We start from the raw sequence: 26,982 nt of genomic DNA, 5'->3' as shown, positions 1-26,982 counted from the left end.
TGCCCTTCCTTTATTGTACCACAATGTAATGTCATGATTCCATATTATTACAAACACGCAAAATTCATCTAACTCGGCAGAGCACAAAGATATCCACTTTTGCAGCACTGTTGACCATGGGATGGAAAACGTGATTCCACTCGTAATTAATGTCTCAATGGAAGAAATGTCAATTTTATTTATTATTTTGCCCACCCTGTAGACAACCTTTGCGTTCATTAGGCTGCATTTCTCAGGCATTTTTGAAGTATTTGATTGAAATGATATGTCATGTTGAGAAGTGTGTTCGTCTACTCTTTTAAAAGATAGGTTCAGTATTTAATAATCCTATGACAAAGTCTTTATCTTGTGTCAGTATGGTTTGATGAACTAATTCTTGTTATTGCCTTGTGCTGGTGTAGATGAAAAAAATATATGAATATGTTGACCAGGAAACATATTGTTCGTCTCACTTTGAGATTTGTTTCTTATATGCTGCATTTTTCTTGTAACTGATTGACAAATTGGCCTTCATTGATGTAGATATGCACAAATTATTCAGTGTTTTTAGTAGTAGCCATCTCTCTTCCTCTGTTGTCTTCAATTCCAATTCCAATTCCAATTCCAACTCCGATCCATTTCATTCCATACAATTCTATTCAATTCATTGTGTTGTAGGTGATGTGCTGGTTTCTGTGAACAAGGAACTGGTGCTGGGCTGCACACACAAGGACGTAGTTACAATCTTCCAGGGAATCAGTCCCAATGAGAAAGTGGAGCTTGAGGTCTGCCGAGGGTATCCCCTGCCCTTTGACCCAGCTGACCCCAACGCTCAAATCGTTACCTCCTATGCCATTGAACCCGCTCGCGTGCCAAATCAAAACGGTTTGGGGACCAAATCAACCTCACTGGGCAGTATACACAACCGAGACATTCCAACCGACAACATTCCCAACCACGTCGGACCCGGACACGGCTTCGGAGACGACACGGGATCGCGGAGCAGCTACAACAGTAGGGACTTCCCCTACAGTCCACCGCACACGCGGAGGAGCCACGGGCCCTCAGCGCGACGGACTGACACCAATCTGAGCCGCATGCCCCACGTCAAGTCCCTTCCGGACCTGTCCAACAAGCAGGGTCCAGAGGTAAACAGCCAGCGTGCCAAGACCCCCACGCCCTCAATGGGCAGTCACTTTGGTCCAGGATCTCCCATGATCAGCGACAGGACCAGTGTCTCCAGTGACATGACGATGGACCAGGGACCAGCCGAGACTCACAGCATATCATTCATCAAAGGCACCCAGGGATTTGGCTTTACTGTAGCCGACAGTCCACATGGCCAAAGGGTAGGTTGTCTTTGAGTATTTGTTAGTTGATTCTAGTTTTATTCATCCTTCCAGGCTTCTAAAGAAGCATTTAACACAAGCAGCCATGCAACATACAGTTTGATGTTACCTCTGAAAGAGAAAGCAGTGACTTAACAAGCAGTGACTTAACTTAACAATGAAGTTAAAGCAGTGATTTAACTTAACAATGAAGTTAAGGTGCTTTTCCTCTGGAAGGGCACTACCACTTGCTGCCAACAGGCTTGAAACGTGGACCTCAAGATTGAATGTAACTGGTCTAATTCACTGATCCACAACAGTTGCATTGCTTGTAATCAGTTACCATTTGTCATTTATATGACTATGACTGTATGTATATGTTTGGCAATGTGTTTAGATATGATGATCCTCCAAACCTAAGCCAATACCTGCTAATTCAAAGTGACTATAAACTATCCTTTTGAGAAAGTTGTCTATAGATCTGCTCAAAATTATGAATAACACAGGCGATGGTTTTGGCGTTGAGGTAAAACGTGAATAAACTTTCCTTCAAGTGAAGTATCAGTAAGTCATTGTTAGCAGTCATTCTATGTGTAATTCAAAATTCAACTAATTTTTTGTTGTTGTGGCAAATCATGTTAAAAAAAATTATAAAGATATATCCATTATGTTTTGCTGTGGCATTGAAATGTTCAGATGCGAGCAGCATGAAATCTCTTGAAAGGAGGAATTACATTCAAAGCCAGAATTGCTTGTGTGTGTGTGTTTTTTTTTTTTTTTTTTTTTTTTTTTTTTTTTACAAGTGAGTGTGTGCCTGATTCTGGATGATGGGAAGCAAAAACTCTAGAAATGACTCGCAGCTGCACCTTTATAACAAAGTGTATCCCTCATTTCTGCAGGTGAAGCAGATTCTAGCACCACAGCGCTGCAAGACGCTGAGAGAGGGCGACATCCTGATTGAAATCAACCATGAATCCATCGCCGCCCTGCCCCACTCGCAGGTCGTCCAGAAACTCAAGGAATGTCCTCAGGGAAAGGAAACCATTATCACAGTCAGGCGAGGAGGTGAGGGAACTCCAGCTTAGCCTTCATTCAAGACTTTCTCTTTAGACTGAGTTTTTACCCATGTTGAGGTGGTTACTGCAAACTGGTACAAGATAGGAAAAAAAAAAAACATATTTTGTATTAGCTAAGGTATTAGATTTAAGAAGAGCAAAGAAGTTGCACTCATTTACACACACACACACACATATAACTCCCTGCTCTCCTCCCCCGCCCCCCCAAAAAAAAAACAAAAAAAAAACAAAGAATACAGATTATGTATATATATACCAATCAAATCCGAAGAGTTCACAGTGATGCATATCAGGCTTGACAGGCGACTCTCCTCTTAACCCTAATGAGGCCGGGGGGCCTCTGAGGCCCCCCCCCCCCTTGACGTTGCGCGCGATGTATCACTATCGCGAAAAGCTAACGCTGCGACATTTCATGACTTTTTTCTTTTGAGTCTCCCGCATCTTTAGACACCAAATTTGCGATGCCCGGGCGCGCGGTTCAGAAGTTGCGCATAAATATGTACGTGCATGTCAGACCAAAAATTGCTCAAAAACGTAAATTCGTGTACAATTTCAATGCAATAACAATAACAAAATTTCAATAATAAAACTCCATCCACCTTTTGCTGAGACTACACTGACGTAGTCCCACGTGGATAACTCCTTATAGGGAATTTAAATATCTAGGTTACCAGTGCGTGAACGTGCACAAATGTCTCTCCTGTCTTGTTCTAATTGTCACCAACAATATCTTAAAGGGAAACTCCATCCCACAGATAAAGTCAGATGAATGCAAGTTTTGTTACATTATATACCAGAAAAGTGATAAGAAAGGACAAAAGTTAAGAAATTGTGAGTTTTACTCTCTTTTTTTTTCCACCAAACAGGGACACAAGTATTAGTCTAAATCACATGCAGATTCACTGAGATGCTGATTTTATTGTCCTTTTTTTTTCTTGGTCAACAATATTATAGAAGCAACTATTACTGCCATTGAAAGGGAAAAAGTCATTGCTATATCATTATAACTCTTGTTATACAATATGTAGTTTGATGTTTTGAACTTTTTTTTTCTGTCACCTCAATCCACCTCAAGAAAGGAAATTTGGAAAACAAAATGTGCATATAAGCCAAGTTGAGACTTGTTAGGCAATGACATCAGCACTTCATGTGATCAGTATGATGAGATTGTACAGATATTACTGTTTCCTGTGAACAGGTAAAACTTCAAAGTTGCAAACCCCTATTTATATTTTGTTTTTGTTGCTGTTTTTCAGCATTAAAAAAAATGTGACTTTTCTGAAAGTTGATTTAACATGGACTGGAGTTACCCTTTAAGCTTGTTGTATACATGCAGCCTTGACATGAGTGCATTATTGAATTATGCCCCAGTAAACTGGAGGGAATACACACTTTTGTTAGGTTGCTTTGAGGCCAGTTGATGGTATGTTATTGTTAGAAGAGGTCTGGTGAGCACTTACCAAGCTTGAAGCACAGAGCTTGTCCCATCTGCATTCAATTCCTGTAACCAAAACTTGGTTATTGTTGGGTATCAGCTTTGGTTTTTAACCACTGCTGTTGTAAAAAGACACTGAGCAGATATAATCAGCTCTTTCTTTGAGAGCCCGCTGCATATTTTTTGAAACAGGAGCAGAAATGATATCTCCGAGTAGGCGTAAAATTAATGATTGTGACTACATATGCAGATTCTAGTGTTCTGAAATCTTACATCTACATATCATGATCAGGTACATCTACGTAATTATAGTGATCAGTGTTCTCATTTTAGGGATTTTAAAAAAAAAACAGTTGTGGGTTCTTTTGTCAATTTTGCGTGGAGCATGGGTAATAGCTATGCTTCATGAATTATATTGAGCTTGTCAAAGCTTCAGTGTTATGAGGCATTTATATGTTCTGGACCTGAAGGGTACAAGAAACATTACTCTCAATTCTTAAATGTGTGACATGTATTGTAACCAGGGCTTCACACTAACCCATTTATTCTACTGGTCCGAACTGTCCCTGTCAAACCAGTAGATATCCTGATTTTGCTTTTTCTACTGGTCCTGTATTTTTTATTCAACTTGCCCAGATGATGTTATTTTCATATTTTACCAGTCATATTGGACCAGTTAAAAAAAAAAAAAGTTACTAGCGTGACAGTGATTTTTACCGGTCTGGGACCATCGGACCAGTGCCAGTGCTAGGCATTGCTGTAACCATTGAACAAACGCTGCTATATTCATAGATGATGTGTGTACCAGTCGCTTCTATATAAATTGACATTCAAATGATTTAGCACAGGAAAGATGTACTCATGTTTCCAGTGAGACACACGCACAAGTCACGCAGTTTGCCTACCATTTTCTTTCAGTTTGATGCTCAAATGACTCCAGATGTTAGGGTCAATTCCACTATCACTGCATCTCCTTCCCCCATAAAGCGACCCGAAAAGAGAAACGTGCTGTTGATTTGTGTAAGAGGCTCAAATACCAGTGGGGATGGAGCTCATGTTCCCATCTCATACCCCAGTCTGCTACAGACTCCGCCACTAATCCAGGCCGAGTCAGCTGATGCACCTGCTGCCCTCTATCTGAACCGGGGAGTAAATCCAAGCGGTGGTTTTCACCTCATGAACAACAGCACTTGTGCCAAAGACGTTTTTGCCTGGCAGAGCTCTTAAAGCAATATTTGTGTATTATGTTATTTTTTGTTGTTCAAAGAAGAAAAATGAAAATAAATTGAACGCCTTGATATGCAAGTTTGCTTTGTTTTTTTTTGTAATTTAGCTGGGGAAAAAAATACATCGACAAAACTTCCCTCTCAGTTTACAAATATGCAGAAAAATAAGGAGGAATGTTTGGTGTTATTAGATAAGACAACACTCTAAGACTGGAATTACAAAAATCTTGTGGCAATGTGTGTGGGGTTTTTTCTCATTGAAAAAACCCCCAGAATTCCTATGTAGATGTTCACCTCATTCACTCATTTATTGTATCCTTCTTATGATATGTAGCATACATAATCAGTAAAAACACTTTTTTCCTTTGTTTTATTTTTCGATTTCATGCTCATCCACAGTTTGTAGAAGAGGGATAATGATATGATCAAGTATCTATTGCAAAGTAATATTGAATGTTTCTCCCTTGTCTAAGAGAGAGAGAGAGAAAAAAAAAGATACACCATGAACACTGTATAGGAGCTTTAAGCTCCCCAGATTTGCATTCCACTGGGGGGAAGCGGTACCACCTGCTTGCTTTTGTAAACCATTCAGTACTCTTTGCATGAACCAAACTGCTTTCACAAGATACTTTTAACCCTCTCTGCACCAGTGAGTCAAACTAATGTGCACAAAATTTACATGTATACCTATGGACAGGAAATAAGCGTGGTACACTGAGGGTTAATCTATGTAATGTGCAAGTTATGGCGTGGGTGCAGACTTGATGGAAACTCTCCCCCTACCTCTTTTTTCTCCCCTTCTCTCCCTTTCTCCACCCTCTCTCTCTCTCTCTCCTTACACCCTTTTCTATTTCTCTGCTATCTCAAATCCTGCTGCTCTCCTGTCTCCTGAATTTTTCTTTTTTCTCCTCTCCCTGTCTTGTAATCAGATTTCTGCAAAATTAGAAAACATGATGCAGGAGTATCATGATGGATTGTATTTCACTTTCAACTCGGCAAGATAAATGTCTGCCGCTGAATGACATGTTGTGATTATCATATTAAAGAACATCACTTTCTGAAATGTTGATGATTATAGCCGAGTATGGCTTTCTTTGAAGAAGGAATCCAATCAAAAATTTTATCAAATTTATAAGCAAGAGAAAAAAAAAAAGAAATTCTCTGCAGAACAGTGCAAAAATGATCAGATTCAGATAAGAAATAAGAAACTTGTGACATTCTGAAATTACAAAAATTTTTGGAAAACACTTCTTGACCAGTTATCATGAAAATTCAAATCAGCAAGTTGATAATGTCATGCTTTTACAATTTCTTATTAATTTCATGTACAAAAATAACCCAAAACCTCTTATTTCAGCTTGATAGGCCTAAATATAAAACTTGATATATAACGGTCCTAGGCCTATTGCAGGGCTGCACACTAACCCATTTTTTCGACCGATCTGACCAGTAGGCTTACTAGGTACCCAGTTTTTCCTTTTTTTTAACTGGTCCATTCCTGAAAAAAAGTTACTCGTCCAGTAGTGATTTTTACTGGTCAGGGACCGTCGGACCAGTGCCAGTGTGCAGCTTTGCCTGCTGTATGATATAGGTTGCAGAATTCTCTCTTTGGAATTTTAGAACAGAAAATACAAAAAGATCTTGTTCATATTTTAGGGGGTTTTTCAGAGCAAAGCAGACATTGAAGAAAAAAAAAAGCATGTAAAAAACATGTTTAAGAGATATAGTCATACAATTCCAAGTACAATCATCTGTTTCATTTCACCTATTAAACTTCCCACAACCTTCACCCCATTCCTTTGCACACTGATGATTTTTTACATACTGTATAACCAAGGAGCTACTACAGCTCCTTGGTATAACAAAGGTTGCAAAATCCAACATAGCAAGGAAGCAAAAGAAAAAAAAAAACAAAAACCTCCAAAACCCCTGTAAGTGTGAAAAATAGGCAACAACAACAAATAACAGTTTGGCATGAGTCAAGGTTATGTAGACTCTGAGATTATCAAGCCCCCCCCCCCCCCTTTTTTTTTTTTTTTGTTAGTGTTATTGGGAAAGGTTGGTGATAAAACCTTGCTCTCAAATGCAATGCTCTCCAGTGGTTGGGTTGACTGGTAACATAAAGCTCCCTGAATCCCTGTGGTATGTCCCTGGTAGGGATGGTGGGGTGCTCCAAGCTGGGAGAGAAGTGGGGGCTGGCTTCGTTTGACCTCGCCTCCTAAACCTTCTCATCGCCTTCAAGGAAAAGTTATGGATGCCGCGCTGGCGACGACCCTGTTGACCCCCAAGACATGTTTTGGGAATTAGACTGCCAATCCAGGTTTTATCAGTTTTTTTCCCCCCACTTTTTTTCATGGCAATCAGCATCTCTCAAATTCAAGCTTTCAAGCTTTCAAGAATGTATTTGCTGTGCAGTACTTTGAAGCTGCTTGTACGTCTACTGTACATGCAGTTGTTAGAAAATTTAAAACCATCTTTTTTGGGGGGTCAAATTTTGACACGACAGTTTGTGCATTTTGATTATCATTGTCTTACATTGGTGAACTTGAGTCATGATGATCACTACATGAGCAATTTTTTTTTTTCTTTTCCAGTGAAAGGGTGCACTGCATTGTTCAATTGTCATGCCTGGTTATAAAGAAATATCACACCAAAAGTGAAATTAGTCTTGGCATGGATATGTAGTTGTTAAACTAATGGTCAGTTTGCCAAGAGATTAGAAATAAAAAGCCTGTCCGGTGGAGTCTAGCTGGTCTCATTCGCCTCACTCATCACCTTGGCGTTATTATTCCTCCACCCGATTCTTGACACTGACAGTGTTTTGAGCCAGAATTGGGGGACCGGTTAAGACTTGGGGAAGAAGGAAAATGTGCCTGTGAGTGTAATTTTGTGAAGAAAAAAAAGAAAGGAGGGTAGGCTTGGACTCTATCCTCTCTGTGACATCACGTGGGAGGGATCCCCATTGTTAGCTAGCAGGAGTGAGGGAGAGTCACCAATTCTGAGCCGAGAGATTTAGGAGAGTCGATTGTTTACGTTATGTCAGGAGCGGGCTGTCACGCCCTCCCTGCCTCCGAGGCTAACATTCTGCTGGATCCTGTCTTCCTTGCAGGTCTGCTGCGTCCAGTCCGCGGGCTCAACAAGCTCAAGGGCCAGAAGTCGGTGAGTAGCGAGCATCTAATAAACGCATTCTGCATAACGCATTCTGCGTTAACTATCATTGTATAAACCTGCTTTGTGAAGACCAGTGAATGATGCAGATTCTACTGGGAACAGACTGAATCTGTGTGGAATGTTGGATGCATGTTGTGCCCGTACACTGACTGCACTGATCCTGCGGATTTAATGTGTCTGTGATGTGTGTTGGTGCCAAGTCTTGCAGACAGCGTGTTTGTGTTTATTCCATGCATGATTTGTGTCATCTCACCCCTTCATAGGAGTGTGAGGTTGTGCATCATTGGGACCCATTTAGATGGCTCCTGAAACAGAATCCTTGTCAAGAATCGGATCTCATTTCAAGATAAACTCCCCAAAATGATATACATATATTTTTTTTTTCAAATTTGCAGACTTTTACTGCTCTTTTCCCTCTCCTCAATTTGCAAGATTCTTTGAAAGCCACTTCTGATCTTGACATGATGACATTTCACAGTCTGCACTGTACAACATAAGTCTCAGAAAGAGATATTCCACACCTGTGAAGTAGCATGGACACTTGAATTGATCTTGATTGCTAGTAGTTAAACATTTTTCCAGTATAGGAATCCCCTCTACCACAAATCTCTTTGGTCTTCACAGTTCAGTTCCTCTCTGGATGTGATAATGCCACGGTTCCTCCCGAGTGGAAATCAAATCAGATGTGGCGACATGAGGCAAAAATGATCATGATAATAACAATCCAAACAACTGCAGGGATACAGTATATTTCGATGGAGGCTTAAGCAAATTTGAATTTTTCTTTGCGTGAGGTTGCCAGACTGTCAAGAGAATAGCTCCCCAAAATTGCTTGCAGGCTCAAGAGGGACCAGTTTTCATCTTCCTGGTCCGAGAACTGGAGCCCTGTGATGACAGTCTCGGCTAGGCCAGGTTCACGAAGCTACCACTGCTTCCAATAAAGGACATAAATCCAATTATGTGCTACTCAATAGGTACAACGTGCGATACTTGCTCCTCCCACATTGAATATAAAAGAAAAAGAAACAAATATGGGGTGGGGGTGGGATGATTATGTTGCCATATATATAAAGCAACACATATATTCTAAATAGGTTCCACTGGTTGCATCATGGACAGAAAGTATACAGTGACACTTTGTGAGGTTCTGTGCATCTTTGTCCCATTTGTTTATAACTTAGCACTCATTTTTACCAGAGTACTGAGTACGGTCTGGTGCTTTTCAACTTCAATTGAGATAATATTTAGTACTTTGTTGTTTTTCTGCAGCTGTTTACCATTGTGTGCAGTTCAGTAATTTTGTGATTGACAGATTCCAACTATGGTACCGAGAGTTTACTTCATAGATTAAATCACACACTTGACTGTCAAAATTTAAGATGATCACCAGAGCATACACTGTATATCCCTGTTGATTTGACAGTGTTGTTATTCAAGTATCATATTTTTGTCTTCTTACTATTTGATCAATAGAATGATAAATTCACCATGCATTTTATACTAGTATTTTGCACAATAAGTTCTGCAGTAGTGATGCAGTTGCATCTATGTGAACGGACGTGTGCTCACTATAGTTGTGTTACAATAATTTTGGTGTCTTACTTTATTTTCCTTACCCTGCCGGTAATAATTTTGGGGAGATCTCATGAAAATGAAACAAGAAAGATTCAACGGCAAAGCATGCCTGCTAATACCCTTGATACTCTTACGTACAGTGTAATAATTACGCTGATAGTAGTGGAAGCAGTACTTAGTATTAATATTAGTATGAGTATACTTAGCAGTGGTAATGAGGATGATAATTATGATGACAATAATGAGAATAAAAATTAATTCTGCAGATTTGGGGGGTAATTCATGACCACTGGATGCGTGTGGGCTGATAATCTCCCTCACTGCAGCCCAAGTTGATATTCAGTATGGCATCTGCTACCAGAGCATGATGTGATATTCAAACTTATAGGCCCGAAGTCACAAAGGTGGTACAGTCTTTGTGCATGGTTTAAACCATGGACAAACGTATGGAGCGCCAAGTGTCGCTTGGCCTATTTCGTTACGAAATCAGTCATTTCGTCTCATTTCGTTGACGAAATGACTGATTTTGTAACGAAATAGGCCATGCAACTCTTGGCGCCCCATACAAAACTACAGTCTTTGTCCATGGTTTAAACCATGGACAAAGATTGTACCACCTTCGTGAATTTGGGCCATATGGTTTAGACATCCTTGGACAGGTTCTGAGCTCTTAAAAATCAAATATTGTGCAGTTTATCCAATTCCATCCAAATGGACTGAAACAGAGTTTCAGTCATCGTGGAGAATCTAAAACAGAGTTTCAGTCATCGTGGAGAATCTAGAGTACTTAATCACAGATATTGGAAAGCATTTTTTTTTTTTTTTAAATCAAGGCCTGGAAAAATTAGGGGGAATAAGAAATTGACCAAAGTCAGAATTGACACTTTCATGTAGGCCTACTACCATGCTATCAAATGCACTCCCTGACTCTCATACTCAGTGGGTACTCTAGTACTTGTGTCTGTTGTATAATCACAATTTTAAGAATTTTACAGATTCTTATCAGAGCTGTACTTGACTTGAATACGAAGAAGAGATCATGTTATATTTTAGAACCTGTACAATGGTTTCTTTGTGTGTTCATACTCATCTAGTAGAATTCATTGCCATTTTTTTTGTTTATTTTTGTAATATATAGCAAAGGAAATTAATGAAAGTTTTATTTAAGATCATACACCTTTTATAGAGCCACATTTCTGTATGCAGCTACTAGAATTCACTCTCATATTTTGTTCGTTTCTTTGTTTTTTTATGATATATAATATAGCAAAGGAAATGAAAGTTGTATTGAAGACCATACTTTATGTAGCTACTTTTACATTTCCATGCAGGGCCTAAACTTTGATTAATTAGAGATGTCAACTTTTATTCATATTACTCAGGATGCCTGTATGAGGTTGTTGCATCAAGGTGATATGAAATTGATAGCGAACTCTGGGTATGAAGATCGGTTGCAAGGAGGTTAAATTCCTTGTGATACGGATTAAATTCATCGGCCGGGGCCCCAAACCTAATGTAACGGAACACTGTTTTTCTGTCTCCTGTGTTTATTGGGTCCTGTGTTTTCTGGGATCGAGTTTCCCCCTCTGCCTAAACAAAACATGCAACTCAATCTTCCACCCTCGTGCGTGTAATGGAATAGTCCGGCTCTCTGATCTGTCATCGGGAAGAGATTTCGAGGGAGTAAGGAGGCGAATATCATCAGGCAAATGTTGAAGAAGAGAAGAGAAGGGCAGAGAGTTTCTGACATGAAAAGTTCTTTCAAACTTTCAAACAAAACCACAGATTCACAAGAGCCCAAAGTAACTCCCGTAACAGGTTAGGGAGGGCCACAGTTGGTAGATTTGGCAAAGTTCAGCCTTTCATCAAATTCTGTCGAAACTATTTTTTTTTTCCAAAAAAAGTCTGCCCCAAAGGATGCTGGAGGCATATTTTTGATATCATCAATATTATGATTATAAAGACATCTGTTTGCTATCATTTTGCAATGTAGTGGAATCATTTTAGCTTGCTCTTCTGAGCTGAAGTTAATTACCAAGAATGAATATTCTTACAAATATGTGCAATCAAATTTACTGAAATGCAACTTCAACTTTAGTTATTTTAATTATCATGCATCCTATTAAAGTGATTCAATATTAACTCAGTAGTAAAATGTGAGAGTTCGTATAAAATAGACTTTTTTTTTCTCCAAGGGATTGCCCTTTCATCGATTAAATCTGGCATGTTGGCCAAATTTTTGTTTTATTATATTCCATTGCACTTTCAGCCATATGTTTAAATTAGTAAAAATATCAATGAATTTCTTATGCAGGATTTAGAAGTTGATAAGATTATGATGAGCAGATGGCCACTGATGGGCAGTAATTTGTAGATGGTGGTGATTAATTCAGCTCAAACCCAATCTTTTCTTCCCATTAGCTAGAGCAGGAAGCATCTTGTGAATTCCTGATAGCCTCAGCACTTATCCCACCCCATCCCCTATCTTGATCCATGCAATTATTAGCCTGCCTTTCTGGCTAGGCAAGATGTCTTTGACCATTGCAGGTTGATACAGCACTCATCATCTTTAAAGGTAGAATCTCCCTTTTTTGTTCGTCCCACTTTGAATTTCCACATTAAACTTTTCTTCATTAAATTGTTATCCACATAGAAACTGTTTAGCCCAGATTTGTCAAATCCCATTCTGAACCACATGTATTGGATACAGAGCTAGTTGCAGTATTCAGATGTTGTTCTGCATTTTTTTCTCCTTTTTCTTTAATGTGTCCACTCCAAGGATCGTAGCAGTATTGTTTATATTTGTTATGAAGGCTGTGGCATCTATCAGGCACTGTATTCAGAATTCAATAAAACTGGAGGCCTTATTCTGTAAGATCAAAATCCTCAACATGCTTTTAAGGATTTTAATGCGGGCAGATCTTCATGATGTGAAAGAGTTCCTTGAAAGAATGAATTACGAAGTTTGTACATGTACCTCTTGCTGTGGAGGTAGCACAGTGATCCTAAAGAGGGCTGCTCAGTACCCTAAGATCGCAGATATTACATCATTTTGAAAGTGGATTGCTTCTTTAAGCATACCCCTCTTCCTTTCCTCCCATCCTCATTAACTCTCCCTGCTGATTTATGTGGTGATCTTCCCTGAAAGGCATGCAGAAATAAACACAACCTAGTTTTATTGATAGGCGCATACACATACACACCGGTGTCTGTATAAATAGCCCTTCAATCTCCACAACTGGGCAGATGTTTCTCTGTCCGAGCTAGAGCCCGCAAGCACCGCACTTCATGTGGCTACGCTGTATTAGTTTAAGCTGGAATATTTACATGGCGTGGAAGACTTGAAGTGATCATCAAAGGATCCATGGGAGTGTTCAGAACATTTTGGAAATTTATCTCTGATGCTTCAGTACTGGTACTGTCGGATATTATTATACCAACACCAATTTAGCCAGTGCAGGTGAGATATAAAGTTGTTCAAGTGATGTCTCATCCAACTCAGGAATTTAGAATATCTCTGTATTACCACTATTTTAATTTCCTTCCCCCCCCCTTTTTTTTTCCTTTTAGAAGTAATCAAACGTGTCACTTAGCATAAAGGTGAATGTGCCCCTAAAATAAACACTTCTTTGAATCCAAATCATAAAATCGTTTTGCAACAGAAATTCAAAATGAATTGTTTAAACACTGATAATAGAACCCTGATTTGATTCTCATTACAGTGAGTACTTGATCACCCAAGGAAGAGATAGTATTGTGTGCTAAACTAAGGAGAATTTAGATACGTTTACGTATGATGCCTATTTCTTTTTTTAATTGCTCTCTTTGTCATAGGTTTCTTATTAGGTGGACATTGAGTTTGCATCGTCATTTGATCCCCAAACTAACCGACAAGGTCTACATTGGTGTCTGAATGAAATTAATGATCAAATGTCTGTCCTTTAGATACAGAAGTAAATGTTAATAACTTTTTTAAATTCCTTTATTTTTGTGGAGATAATGGTTAAAGTTGTGATGAGAATGAAGATGCTGATGACGATTATGATGCCGATGACGATGACGATGGTGGTGGTGGTGGTGGTGGTGGTGATGATGATTGTGGTGATGATGATTGTGATGATGATGATGATGATGATGATGGTGATGAGGATTTTGGTGACATTTTTTTTTTCATGCTTGCACTGTGTAATACCAGAAAAGAGGTTATATGATTTTATATAACGCCTGAAGAGATCCTTGTCATTTGATTGATTGTTTGACATTGATTATTTTGCCCATTTCACTATGACGTCATCATCAGTGCACTTGTGGTTCCATTTACTGTGCAATTTTGAATCCATACGATTTTCTCCATTGCACGTTCGCTAAGAGCTCGGCACACTACGCGTGTAAAATATTTGCGTTTGCAGTGTGTGTATACGACAGCGCGTAACGTAAAGTGCTCAGTGAGCACTCTCGCAATCTCAGATTCTATCTTGTTTCTAAATTAAACATCAAATGACAAGGATCTATTTTAGGCATTATATAAAGCAAATAAATGTTTTTCATTCGTGCAATGGACAGAATATTTCATTCGGTGAAAGATGAAATGTTTGATCCATTCACGAGGCGCAGCCGGGTTGAATGGATCATTTCATCTTTCACCTCATGAAATATTCTGTCCATTGCACTCATAAACATTCATTATTTGTATACTATTGCATTCTTCAAAGTTGCCACAAACTGATATAGCTTGGGTTTCGTAAAAGAATGGCAACCACGACTAGTGTGTAACTTATTGTGTCTGCACCTGCGCATAATCTGATCTAAGGAATCAGATATAATGTGGGAGCCTTGCCTGTACCCCCTGTCTCAAGTCGGCTTTCATATTTCAAATCAATCCTTCGGTGTCTCTTCTCCTGAGGGGGCTTTGCATCTATAGAGAATCTGTCTAATGCAGGTGTTCTGGGTAGTGATGGTATTGTTGGGAATGGGATGGAGTTGTATTAATGCTTGCCCGGGCAATCTAAACTCCATTGAAATGTGTCAGCCTGTGTCATTCATGCCCATCGTATTCACAGGAATGGCTGAAAATTATTATCTGTTGCAGTCAACCAGTTTCTGTAGCTATTAATTTTTAGAGTAATTAGATGCAGGGTCATGTTGTTTGAAATTATTGTTCCTTCCCTGTTTTATCTTTTGTCCATTTTTCATGAGAATAAATTATGTAGCAGATGAATATTTTACTTACTGGTAATGTTTAACCTCACTTATCCTGAATTGACGCAAGACATACAATGTATGTCATGTTAATGGGTTTGACTAGAAATAAGATTACATGCATATAACTCGGAGACAAGCTGCTTTATTCTATAGTGAACACCTAATCATATGATGTAAATGAACACTTCTTAATAGAAACTAAATAAAAGTGGAGGATTAAGACAAGGTCAAAAATTGAATTCCATTCTTTTCGCGACATGCACAATGGCTCATGATGTAGCTGACATCATTTCATCAAACAAGGTTCTGGCTGATGTTTGACTCTTAACTTAAAATAATCCGGGCAAATGTGATAAATGTCAAGGATGAATAGCCATAATCAGATCAATTGGTTACAGGAAGAAGAACAAAAAAGAAAAAGAAAAGGGACAAGAAATAAGTCCAAAAATTAACCAGAGTAATGTGTATAATCTTTCAAATTGGTGCATGGATTGAAAGTTATCAGAGAATCACAACAACATCTTGTGTGCATCAGGGAGGTCTTGGGTCTATGCCCACTTTCTAGAATTTGTCTGTTCACCAAAATACTCAAAAAGAAGAGAATATTCTATCCCATTTCATCAAACTCAAACTTGCCACATGGATGAAAGATGACAAGGCAATTGCCTTCAGATTTAGGCCATGATCTGAGAAAGGTCAGGGGTCAATACTTTGGATAAAGTTACCCCATTTCACCATCAGTGCACATGGGAAAGTAAATGTTGTAGAAGTGCTAGAGTTATTAGTTACACACAGTACCATGTTACTCTGCATGTTTTTGGCACTAGGTATTAATTAATCAGTGTAATGGGTATCGTGTATGCACATCAGAATTTATGATGTTCTCACACCATGGTATGTACATGCGTATTATGATTGTAATGATAATGATAGTGCACACATGTATCAAGTTGTAAATTCAGTCACAAACTGGTGTCCTTTGGCTCACCATTCAGAGATGTGCACTAGGGATGCCTCTAGATTTTGAATGGGATAATTCCAAAGATCAAATCTCCGCCCTACATTGCGGAGCGATTCTAGTGTAGGATAGGTATCTTTATAGGATTGACTGTCGTAGGGCATGTCTCCCTTTAAGGAGGTGACCATGTAAGATGCTGGATGAGGCAGTGTGAGGTGACCGTGCCATACGAGCAAGTTATGTGTGCCTCCCCAATTCTTAGGCAAGCCAAGCTGTACCTGAAATATTCAGGTGCCCTGTTTCACCCCCGTCAGGTGCAAAGTAAGAGAGGAAAGTCAGTGAGAGGCAAATCCTGGAGGAATTCAAAAGTATTTCCTTCTAATTCCTTCTCTCTCTCTATTTCTTGTTTCTGTTCTCGTTTTTTTTTTCCACAGCCGCTGTCCCGAGAGGAGAGTAAACGTGAGGAAGGAGGAATCAACGATTTGAATGGCAGCGGGCACGACGGTGAGAGAATAGTACCTTGGTGTTTGGGAGGCCGGTTTATACCCCTTTCATGACTATACAGCTCAAACTTCCAGCTAATATCATGTGCGATAAACTTGCAACCAAATGATGACGGGGCTAATCTTGCCTGATAACCAGGGAGTGGACTGCCTGTCTAACTAACCTACACATTTGGGTAGATCTCATAACTATAACTCTGTTTGACTTGCTGAAACCTACCCTAGCTAAAAATTATGTGCATAAAAACAAAATTATTAACGACATCCTTAAAAAAGATGGAAACAAAAATTCATTAAATAGAAAATAAGATTTGCTGTTTTAATGGCAATTATTTTGCCTGTGGTTTATGCAGCTGAATTTGTCCATGAATTGTGCCCAACAAAGAGAATGACAGAACACTCCAAAATATTTAGAATGTCCCCATTGTGGATACACGGAATGTGAGATATATGTATTCATGTATGACGAAGGTAATTAGTGTGACATTGTATGCGAACGTGGGCATTGAGTATGGCAGAAAATATGAAAATTGAAATGAGTGAAAAGTGATACACTTGAAAATAAAGTTTGACAAAGTCAGTAATGTGTAGGAGAATTTGAAGCTGTGTGTTTTTGGCACTGAAAAACTTGTGTAAAATGAAACCCTCCAGCACAGGTTGAATCTTTCCCTTTGTGTCTTAATCAGTCGGCCTGTTAAAGGTATTATTTGCAGATGAAACAAAAACTCAACTTTAGTGCTTCAAAATAGTTCTATGTGAGTTAGGCATAGAAACAACCAATGTAAAAATGTTAATCAGTATAATCAATGCTAAGTATTGTTAGTTATACGAAATGTGATCAATAGTAGTAATAAAATTGTTTCTACAATATACTATTTAGAGTTATGGTTTCATGAGAAAATAGTGATATGTCCTTATATTTAAGGCGTTATTGCAAAATTTTTATATGGTAGGATGTTTTGTGATTCAACTGACCTACACATATACATTAAATGTGATAACTCAGGCATTTTTGAAATCACCGCTTCCAATAGTAAACAGTGCCTTTAAGTTATGTCATGACATAATTGGATGAAACATGCTGGCCTTTGTGATTAAAAGAAAGAAAGACAGAAAGAAAACACTTGTAGCTTCTTCACTTTTGGATGTGAGTATTTTCCCCCATCAAAGAACATTTAAACTCATGTTCTCCCTTTCCTGGCCGGCAGTTGGTTTACAATCTTTTAAAACATTCCGTACTTCTTGGCTGCGGGCAATACCGTCAGTGATGGATCGGCAGTGTTTTGAAGAGATGCCCAGTGCAGAAACGTTCTACAATATATGCCGTTATCTTTATACCTGTCAGCACAGATAGAGATCGCTTCATTCTTGGCATTTTCCTCGAATGCAGCTCCACCCACGGGTGTCAAAGGCTAAGCTCGTGTATGAAAGATTTACGAGGCACCCCGAAAAGAGAGAGAAAGAACCACAAAGGGATGGCAGGCTTCAGCTATTATCTTGGGCAATAGTCGGAGATACTCCCAAGAATCTGTCATTTTGATGTAATGACGTTCAGTGTAAAGTTTCTGTCGTGTTCCAGGGAAAAACATAAATGCCTAGCCTACAGTGGCTCTGCTGTAGTGAAATTCTCAGAGTTGGTGCTTCCCCCCCCCCCGGGGGAAAAAAAAATATTGCCCCTTGTGGTTTTTAACAGCAAAATGAACCTGTTACTGATACTTTGATGATCAATGAGGAGTAGCTATGGCCCATTAAATCTGGGTGTGATGCGTCAAAATGATTTACACAGCTAAATGATTTTACTCAGCTACTGCAGAATGCAATGATGCTGGGCATGAGCTCCAGAGAGTTTGGCAAAGATCAAATAGACACTTGTAATATTTATCACCCTTATTTGTCAATGTTTAAATGTTGACGCGTTTGGTAATACAAGGGGGAAAAAAACCCACAAACAAACATAGATTAGTCCTGTGTAAGGCAAGCAGGTGATTTCCAGCATAATATTATTGACTGCATATGTTTGCATAGGAAACTGTTTTACACCTTGTCACTTAAAATTTTTATTCTGCATCTTGAAATACCCATATTGTATGGTTCCAAAATACATGTATGCCACTCATGTTTCATCTGAGGCTATCTGTTGATGTGCTGAAAGCAAATTCTGTATCTAGCAAGAATCAGGAGATTGATACTTTCAGAGATTATTACTGCTCCCATGTAGGAGTGTTGAATGAGCAAAACTGAAGGTTTCATTGATGTGTTCAATTTTCTGAGTCTTATTGTGCATGTCATTCCATTCTTTTTTTTTTTGTAGAAGCAGAAGATGACAAAATAAGCATTGATTCTGACCAGAAGAGGAAAACGGACAATTTGGTGGACGAGATGAAGAATGAACTGAGGCAGCGGAGAGGTACCAAAGGTCATGATAGGCACGGTCACGAGAGGAAACCAATGAATGGAGAAAATGGGAGATTACATAATAATCTGGACTGGGATAACGGGACGGACAAGCAAAACGACTGGGAGCGATCACACCCTGACTGGGAAGTTGAGAACTATAACAGCGCTAAGGGTGGGCCCCGGGGCCGGGATTGGCATGACCCCAGGAGGGCGCCCCATCGGACGGACAGGCCCCACAGCCGTGCAGAACTCGACCGCAGGTCCGGCCCCGACCGGCTCTCGTCTGAGCCTGTTGTGAGGCCGCAGAGCAGCAGGCCGGACCAGGCGAACAGGTACCTGAACGGGGACTGGTCGGGATCGCTGGACCGGAGGAGACCGCATGACAACCGGCGGCCCATAGACCCAATGAGGGCCGACCATGACAGGAGGGGCAGGCCCAGTGAGTCTGGCTATAGCAGGGACCCAAGTAGGGAGCCCTCAGAGACTGACTGGAGCCCAGACTTGAGGAGACCAGGACCAGGAGACAGGGGCCGGAGACCCCCAGATAACATGAGAAGTGAGTGTAGAATGGACCAAGTTTTTAGCGGACAAGCTTTCCTTTCTTACTACATGTATGAGCAAGCAGTAATACATCTGGATAAACTATAAATTAAGATGGAAGGAAATTGTTACAAGTATTCGTTGTGGGGATGAATGTTCTTTCACAAAAATATATGTTTTGACTGTAGACTGGAATGCATGGTTGACACAGAAGGAAGAAGAAAACAACATCCAAACCTGCTGCATGCCAAGAGAGAAATTGAATCACTAATTTATGATGACGATGTACTGTTGAGTATACAAACTCCCCGCCTAACTCCAAAGTCAGCCATACTAAGTACACTGACCAACATGTTCTTGCCAAATGTGTTTTTAAAGACATTGAACCATGGGAGTATCATATACACTGTCACAAAGTACAGTTTTAGCATGTAATACCCTTGCAAAGGAGAGAAGATGTCCCATTGAAAAGCACCACCCAGGTGAGTTGGAGTGTGGCTCTTATTGTACCCTCTGCTTTCTCTCCGGACAGGACCCAATGACCTGGATAGGAGAGGCCCTCCCAGGTTGCGCTCTGACGAACGGTTTATCGAGTCCACCGTGTTCCTCAAGACGAGAGACACCGGCGGATTTGGGTTCAGGATAATCGGAGGCCACGAGGAGGGCTCACAGGTAGGTGCCAACTTCTGGCCTGGGAGGCATTCATTGGATGATTGGAGACCTGGCAAGTCTGTGGTTCAAATCCCAGTAGGATTTGTTTATACCATGGCTATATCACTTTCTCTTTCCCTTTCATACAGGGTGTTCAGATGCAAAAAATTGATACCAAAATGGTATAGCTATACAATCAATTTATATGTATGAACGCTGACTAATGAAACAACGTATAACAAACTGACGTATAGCAAAACGATGGTCAGAGCACCGTTTCGAACTAGAACTCAATAACAAATCAGCATTCCATCATTTCCATCATGCGTCTATAGAATGGTATAACTGGGCAGGGCTTAATGGGAGCGTACACGAAAGACGACCCTATACCTGTCATTAGTGGTGAAGTCGTGACCATGCACATCTATACAACGTTTTCCAGAACAGTTGAGATTAGCGTCTGCATGGTCTGTCGCCTATACAACGATTCTTTATACGTTGTTTCTTTATCGGCTTTTGAACTGGCTTGAATCTGAACAGGCGGCGGTCTGTCCCTCAATGCTGATAGGGATTTAGTACAGGAGCAGATTTAGTTCAAGGGCATCTCCTTCAGATAGAATTCATAATTGATGGTCGAGTTTGAAGAAAAGTCATTCTTCAGTGTCATATTCCCTTTGATCGATTGGCATGATTATGCATTGTTGTGCCGCAGCAAAGAGTCCCCCGAGAGATATTAGGTATGCTGATATCTTAATGCCCAAAGAATTTTTGGAAAGAGGTGTGATAGACATGGGAGTTCAGTTTCAGTTATTTGCTACCTTTCTTACTGGTGAAAATCAAGGGGCATGTCCCTTGATGGTGATAAATTTGGTGTAAAGGAGCACCTGCCGCACCTTTGTGAAAGGCCTCACAAATCATGCCATAGAAGAAAGACATGTACTTTGTTTGAGGCAAACTTAATAGTACTCTACTCTGTCAATGTAAGTCTGATTGCTCTGATTTCCCTTCACTGTACTTGTTCTGGAAGGGAAACAAAAAGATATGTGTACTTCAGGCGTACTCAGTTTATTCCACAACATACTTGCCAACTAGTAAGATTTTATCAGATTCAGTAAGATTTTTTACGTTAAAAATAGCAAAATCAGATTTTCTGTCAGAGAAATCAGATTTTTAAAAAATATTTAGATATCTTTCATGTGTATTTTATGAAGATTTGACCGAAAGCAAGATTTTTAACTTCAGTTTACATATAAAATAAGATTTTTGCAATCCATGAGTAAGATATTTCATCTTGAAATGTTGGCAGGTATGCCACAAACATTAACAAATATTCATGCAATAACAATAGCCAATGATCTGATCTGCGAGTAGGAATGTGGAAATGTGAAAGGTTGTTCATCCTCGTACTACAAAAAAGTGATCTTTTGGATATGAATTGCATCATAAGATGGAATGTTCGAAATGTATGAGATGTGAGTCGTCTTTTTGCAGTTTGCACATGTGAAACCAAGTTGATATGAGTTCTAGCCCCCATTTCCTTGTGACTCATTTTGTCGTGTCCTGCGCTCACATCAAGCAGGTGTCCATAGAAGAAAGACATGTACTTTGTTTGAGGCAAACTTAATAGTACTCTACTCTGTCAATGTAAGTCTGATTGCTCTGATTTCCCTTCACTGTACTTGTTCTGGAAGGGAAACAAAAAGATATGTGTACTTCAGGCGTACTCAGTTTATTCCACAACATACTTGCCAACTAGTAAGATTTTATCAGATTCAGTAAGATTTTTTACGTTAAAAATAGCAAAATCAGATTTTCTGTCAGAGAAATCAGATTTTTAAAAAATATTTAGATATCTTTCATGTGTATTTTATGAAGATTTGACCGAAAGCAAGATTTTTAACTTCAGTTTACATATAAAATAAGATTTTTGCAATCCATGAGTAAGATATTTCATCTTGAAATGTTGGCAGGTATGCCACAAACATTAACAAATATTCATGCAATAACAATAGCCAATGATCTGATCTGCGAGTAGGAATGTGGAAATGTGAAAGGTTGTTCATCCTCGTACTACAAAAAAGTGATCTTTTGGATATGAATTGCATCATAAGATGGAATGTTCGAAATGTATGAGATGTGAGTCGTCTTTTTGCAGTTTGCACATGTGAAACCAAGTTGATATGAGTTCTAGCCCCCATTTCCTTGTGACTCATTTTGTCGTGTCCTGCGCTCACATCAAGCAGGTGTCCATTGGGGCCATCACCCCGGGAGGCGTGGCCGACCAGGACGGCCGCCTGATGACGGGAGACGAGCTGCTGTACGTGGACGGCCGATCCGTGCTGGGTGCGTCCCACAAGAAGGTGGTCTCGCTGATGATCACCGCCGGTCAGGCACGGAGGGTGTCACTGGGCATCCGGCGGAGACTGCCGCCGTCACATCACGGTGAGTGTCTCAGGCCTCAGGCTGACCAAGCAGTGATAACTTCTGAAACCACTCTCCATGTCAGTCTGAGAGAAAATAGAACAGAGCTGTGAATGAATTTTAGCCTTTACTTTCTTTGGAAAGTGATCAAAGAATAGAGAAAATAACACAAAGTTTTTAATCATTGAGAAATACAGCATATATTGTTATTGTGTTCTTACACAAAATCCAATCACAAGAGGAGATTTCCTGTCTAGGAAAATTAGACTATTTATTTGCGGGATTTGAGTAAAATTACAGCAGTTTGACAGAAGTAATAGAGCTGTGAAGGTGCCGAAATGAATGCAATACACACATTGAACCTCTCTTTTAGCTCCAGAATGATTTCATTTTCATAGTATCAAGTTGTAAAGCCCATGGTTGCTGCTAAGCATCTGACAATTTCCTCTGTGCATACTTTCACTCTGGTCATCAGAAGTGACCACCACATTCATCTTATAATGCAGTATGGCCATGATGTTAAAGAAGCTGTGTCAGTAGCAGCCTACATGAATCATTCTGAAGTGTGAGCATATCCAAAGTCCTCAGAGAGTACTAGAGGAGAACATTCTACTTAAACCAGATGACATGGTGTGTGTTTGTCGGTTTGTACAATGATTATATTTCTGTGCACACTTCCTCCTGACACACAGATCCCAAAGGGGGCCCTGGCCAGCCCAGAGCGGGTGGCTCACGGCCTGGCTCCCGACCCCTCAGCCCCTCCTCCCCTTCGACCAAGAAGTACCCCTACGACGTCAAGCTCCATCGCCGCGGCAACGAAGGATTTGGATTTGTGGTGCTGTCCTCCACGCTTAAGTCGGGTTCAAACATCGGTGAGTGGATTATCGGTCTCATGTTGTTGTTGTTTTTTTAATCGTTCTCTTGCCTCTTTTCCTTCTTAAACCTTGCACATACTTTTTGCACTGGCTACATAATACTGAAACATCTATTTGACACTGGCACAAAAATGCCAAAGTTAACAAAAAAATGTGAACATAACTATGAATTAACAAAGGATATCAAAATCAATACTCATTCACAATGGTAGTAAGGTTCTTGTAATTACCTGTTAATCAACAAGTCAATGGCCATTAATAATCAAATGTGAATGTAAACAAGTAATTTAACATTTTCCTCTCAAACAACTTAAACAATTATTTCATTTTCCTCTGAAATAATGCTTACAATATGATTGTTTGCACGTTAACATGTTAAATTGCTTGATAAGAGTGACAAGAATGTACAGCTTTACTCTGATACAAGGGATGTACGTGTCCAACAGTTTGTTGCCTCTCTTTTGAAAGAAATAGTAAATTTATGATTGCTGTGAATATTCTGTTAGGACTTCGACTTGTCATCTTTATTATTGCCATGACCTTTTAATCATATTTTTCCTGACATGAATACATTAGCATTTTGTAGATTAATGTGCATATATGTCATCTATGCAATAAAGTGTTATGTACAGGTACATGTATAGAAGATGAGGCAAAAACTGAGATACTAATGTGTACAATAAGATCAAAATTGTTGCACATATGTATCCATCATGTTCAATATACCTTCTTGCTATGAAATTATCTGACTGTATTCAGTTGTATTTTTTTACAGTGATATTCTGCTTTATTTTCAGTAACATTAACTATAGTATCAGCCATAGTTTATAGACTGAATAGTATTAGCAGATATGTTATCAAGTATATTTTACACTAGAAAAAGTTTATTTTTCTTATGAAATAAGGTGATGTTTGTAACTTAAAAAAAGTGTGTTCATTCTGATATGTTTCTTGGTGTGCATATCATGTGGACTTTTCCCCATTTCAAACCAGTGTATGATTTTTGCCTGCAAAATATGTTGCATATGGTACGGTGCATCAGTGTATTTTTAGATCTTCAGAAGTTGGCAGCCCATTTTGAGGTTTCCTCATAGATTTTTCTTTTTTTTTTCTATGATATCAGATTGATGTCTTCTTACCATTTTCTAACCTCTTCCTATGAGATATTTCTCTCTATATGGGGTTTTCTAGTCAACATATGTGTGGATTGCATGCTCAGAGGAATTTAATTTTCAATCCCCCTTTTAACATTTCTGACTTACTTCATCTTAACATGTTTTACTTGCCATCCATTTGTAGATCAGTTCAGTTTCAAAACATTTAGTTAAGAGAGAAAGAGGTATATCATTTGAACATACCATTGCTTGTCGTGAGAAGAAACTCCCAAACACAAAGTCGTTAATTTTCTGTGTGCAAGTTCATTTTGGAAATAAAAGGATTTGTTTCAAATGTTAGACAATTATGTAAGATCAAACATATTTGCCAACAAACCTCAGGAACAGTTGGGTTGTTGTCAAATATGGTTTAGGGAACTTTCATGATCATGTGATAATCAGAAGAGAGGACTCTTACAAATCTGTGCTTGTGAGGGTTACCACAATTGTACCTCTCAACTTGCCATTTATGTTTGTGTCATTTATTCCCATTTATGTTAGGCAGCATTAAACCATATTTTGATATTGATTGGTATATGGCTGAGGAGTCCCACACATTCACTTTCATGTGTGGCAATCCTTTACGGCCCAACCTAGAGCATCTTGTCCAATTGTCTACTGCCCATCTCTAGGCCAAATCATAGAGGGCAGCCCAGCCGACAGGTGTCGCGACCTGGAGGTCGGCGACCGCATCATCTCGATCAATGGCGTCGACATCCGAAGTATGCAACACAAAGACATCGTGAACATGATCAAAGATACGGGCACCTCTGTCACACTAACCATCGGGTCTAGAGGTAGGGGGTGCTCCGCATTCCGTTGTCATCGTATTAAATTGCCATCGTATACTCAGTACGACAACCTAATCTGACCTCTCTCTGCACAGATAAGAACAAATGACATCCACTACTACTTTCTCTACAACATTTGTCCCTGATGTTAATTCATATATATTCAGTTGCATGAGATTTAGTTGTAACATGAGTGTCTGTCCTGTGTTTTTGTGTCTAACTGTCTGTTGACATGTACGTTATTCAAGTTGTGAGGTTTAGAAATCCTCTTCCCCTTCTGTGTGATCCTTCTGTTCATTGCATGTTTATGTCTAGTTCAAGAGTTAAATGTATCATATTTATCCTGTAATGTATTTGTGTCTATCCAATCAAGGTGGATATAAATATAGACAATGGAAACAAAACAGAGAAGACACAAGAGTATGAATCATTTGAATTATTTCTTTTTAGTGTAGAACATTTCCAGCATACTGACACCTGCCAAATAATTAATCGCTATGTAAAATCATCTAGAATTTATTCCTGCTATTTATTTATTTATAGTATTGATTCCTGCTATGTAGAATAATAGATTTGCTATCCATTTTACACAGAGTTAGAAACTCCAGTGTTCTATCCATGTTGTTCTAGGAAATAAGAAAGATTTGTGCACTGCTTGATGTGCGCTCTTGTGAATATAAACTTGAAAGATGATCCCGTTTGAAAGGCACACATTTCATCAAATGAGCACTACTTTGTGCTTTTATCATACCAGCAAGATGTGATTCAATTTGATTTCAACTGGATCGATGATTTTCTCATTTTATAAGGGTGACTCTCTGTTTGATTTGATGCATTTTTGTAATAGAATGTCTCAGATGTAAAGGATACGTTGTCTGGTCATCTGTTTGCTTGTTCATACTTACACCGTCTCGGTTCTTTGTACACAGGTGGTGATGAGCCTGCCGCCAGACCAACAGCGCCAAAGGTTTGTATCTCCACAGTTTCTTCACTTATGAAAATGTGAGATAAGATTACTTCTGCTATAGGCAGTGTTGAATAACAAAACTTTTTGAATTCCTCTCTCATTTTAGATAACTTTGCAGACAATTTAACTTAAAAACTTTAAAAAAAAAGAAAGAAAGATTTTGCAAGGTTAGCGCAGTTTGTGTGTGAATTAAAAACTTTGAAGATCTGTGATGTTCTGGAATGATTGTCTAGTATTGTCTCGATTTGCTCCCCCCAGAATGCGGGACACATGCAGAATGCTCTCGCCATGCCGGCCCAGATCAAGGGTAGCGACAGCAGCTTCCGAGCCACGCCTGGCAACGTGCCAAATCACCAGCTGCCTCCTGGTGCTGACCAGTAAGCTCTCCTCTGCTCTCTCATCCACTTCCCTGCTCTCTTGCCCGAGGACTCTGATGTGATGTCAATTGTTAATTTTCTAACTTGTCTTTTTACCAGATGATGTCAGCAGTGAATAGTGGCTGGCATTTATCATAGTGGTTTAACTCTGCAAGGATGGGATAACAATCATAGATGTGCCCATAGATAAAGAGTCCTGTTTGTATTGAAATCCTTGTTTCATGGGGTATTTTGTTTTTAAGTTTCATGCAACATGACTTCAGAGTCTTCAAATACAAAGGAAAAGTTCATGTTGATAAGGAAAACTGTATTGTTAATTTTGGTTTATAGTGTGTGTAAAAATACCTACCTGTTAA

The 26,982-nt window shown here is 39.3% G+C and overlaps 1 protein-coding gene across 1 annotated transcript in view; it reads left to right on the top strand.

Moving 5' to 3' along the window:
• Nucleotides 1-26,982, top strand: part of LOC140246270 (membrane-associated guanylate kinase, WW and PDZ domain-containing protein 1-like) — an 89,893-nt gene that overhangs the window by 50,363 nt on the left and 12,548 nt on the right. Inside the window, exons 11-21 of the mRNA XM_072325732.1 lie at nucleotides 658-1,328; nucleotides 2,207-2,372; nucleotides 8,154-8,203; nucleotides 16,385-16,454; nucleotides 18,765-19,406; nucleotides 19,923-20,062; nucleotides 22,285-22,483; nucleotides 23,155-23,334; nucleotides 25,124-25,288; nucleotides 26,212-26,249; nucleotides 26,508-26,626. Coding sequence (XP_072181833.1) covers nucleotides 658-1,328; nucleotides 2,207-2,372; nucleotides 8,154-8,203; nucleotides 16,385-16,454; nucleotides 18,765-19,406; nucleotides 19,923-20,062; nucleotides 22,285-22,483; nucleotides 23,155-23,334; nucleotides 25,124-25,288; nucleotides 26,212-26,249; nucleotides 26,508-26,626 — 2,440 coding nt within the window. The remainder of the gene's footprint in view (nucleotides 1-657; nucleotides 1,329-2,206; nucleotides 2,373-8,153; nucleotides 8,204-16,384; nucleotides 16,455-18,764; nucleotides 19,407-19,922; nucleotides 20,063-22,284; nucleotides 22,484-23,154; nucleotides 23,335-25,123; nucleotides 25,289-26,211; nucleotides 26,250-26,507; nucleotides 26,627-26,982) is intronic.

Source organism: Diadema setosum, chromosome 2 (genome assembly GCF_964275005.1).
Source record: "Diadema setosum chromosome 2, eeDiaSeto1, whole genome shotgun sequence".
Classification (NCBI taxonomy): domain Eukaryota; kingdom Metazoa; phylum Echinodermata; class Echinoidea; order Diadematoida; family Diadematidae; genus Diadema; species Diadema setosum.
The sequence above is the reverse complement of the archived record's forward strand: the minus strand, read 5'-3'. Positions and strand labels throughout refer to the sequence as shown.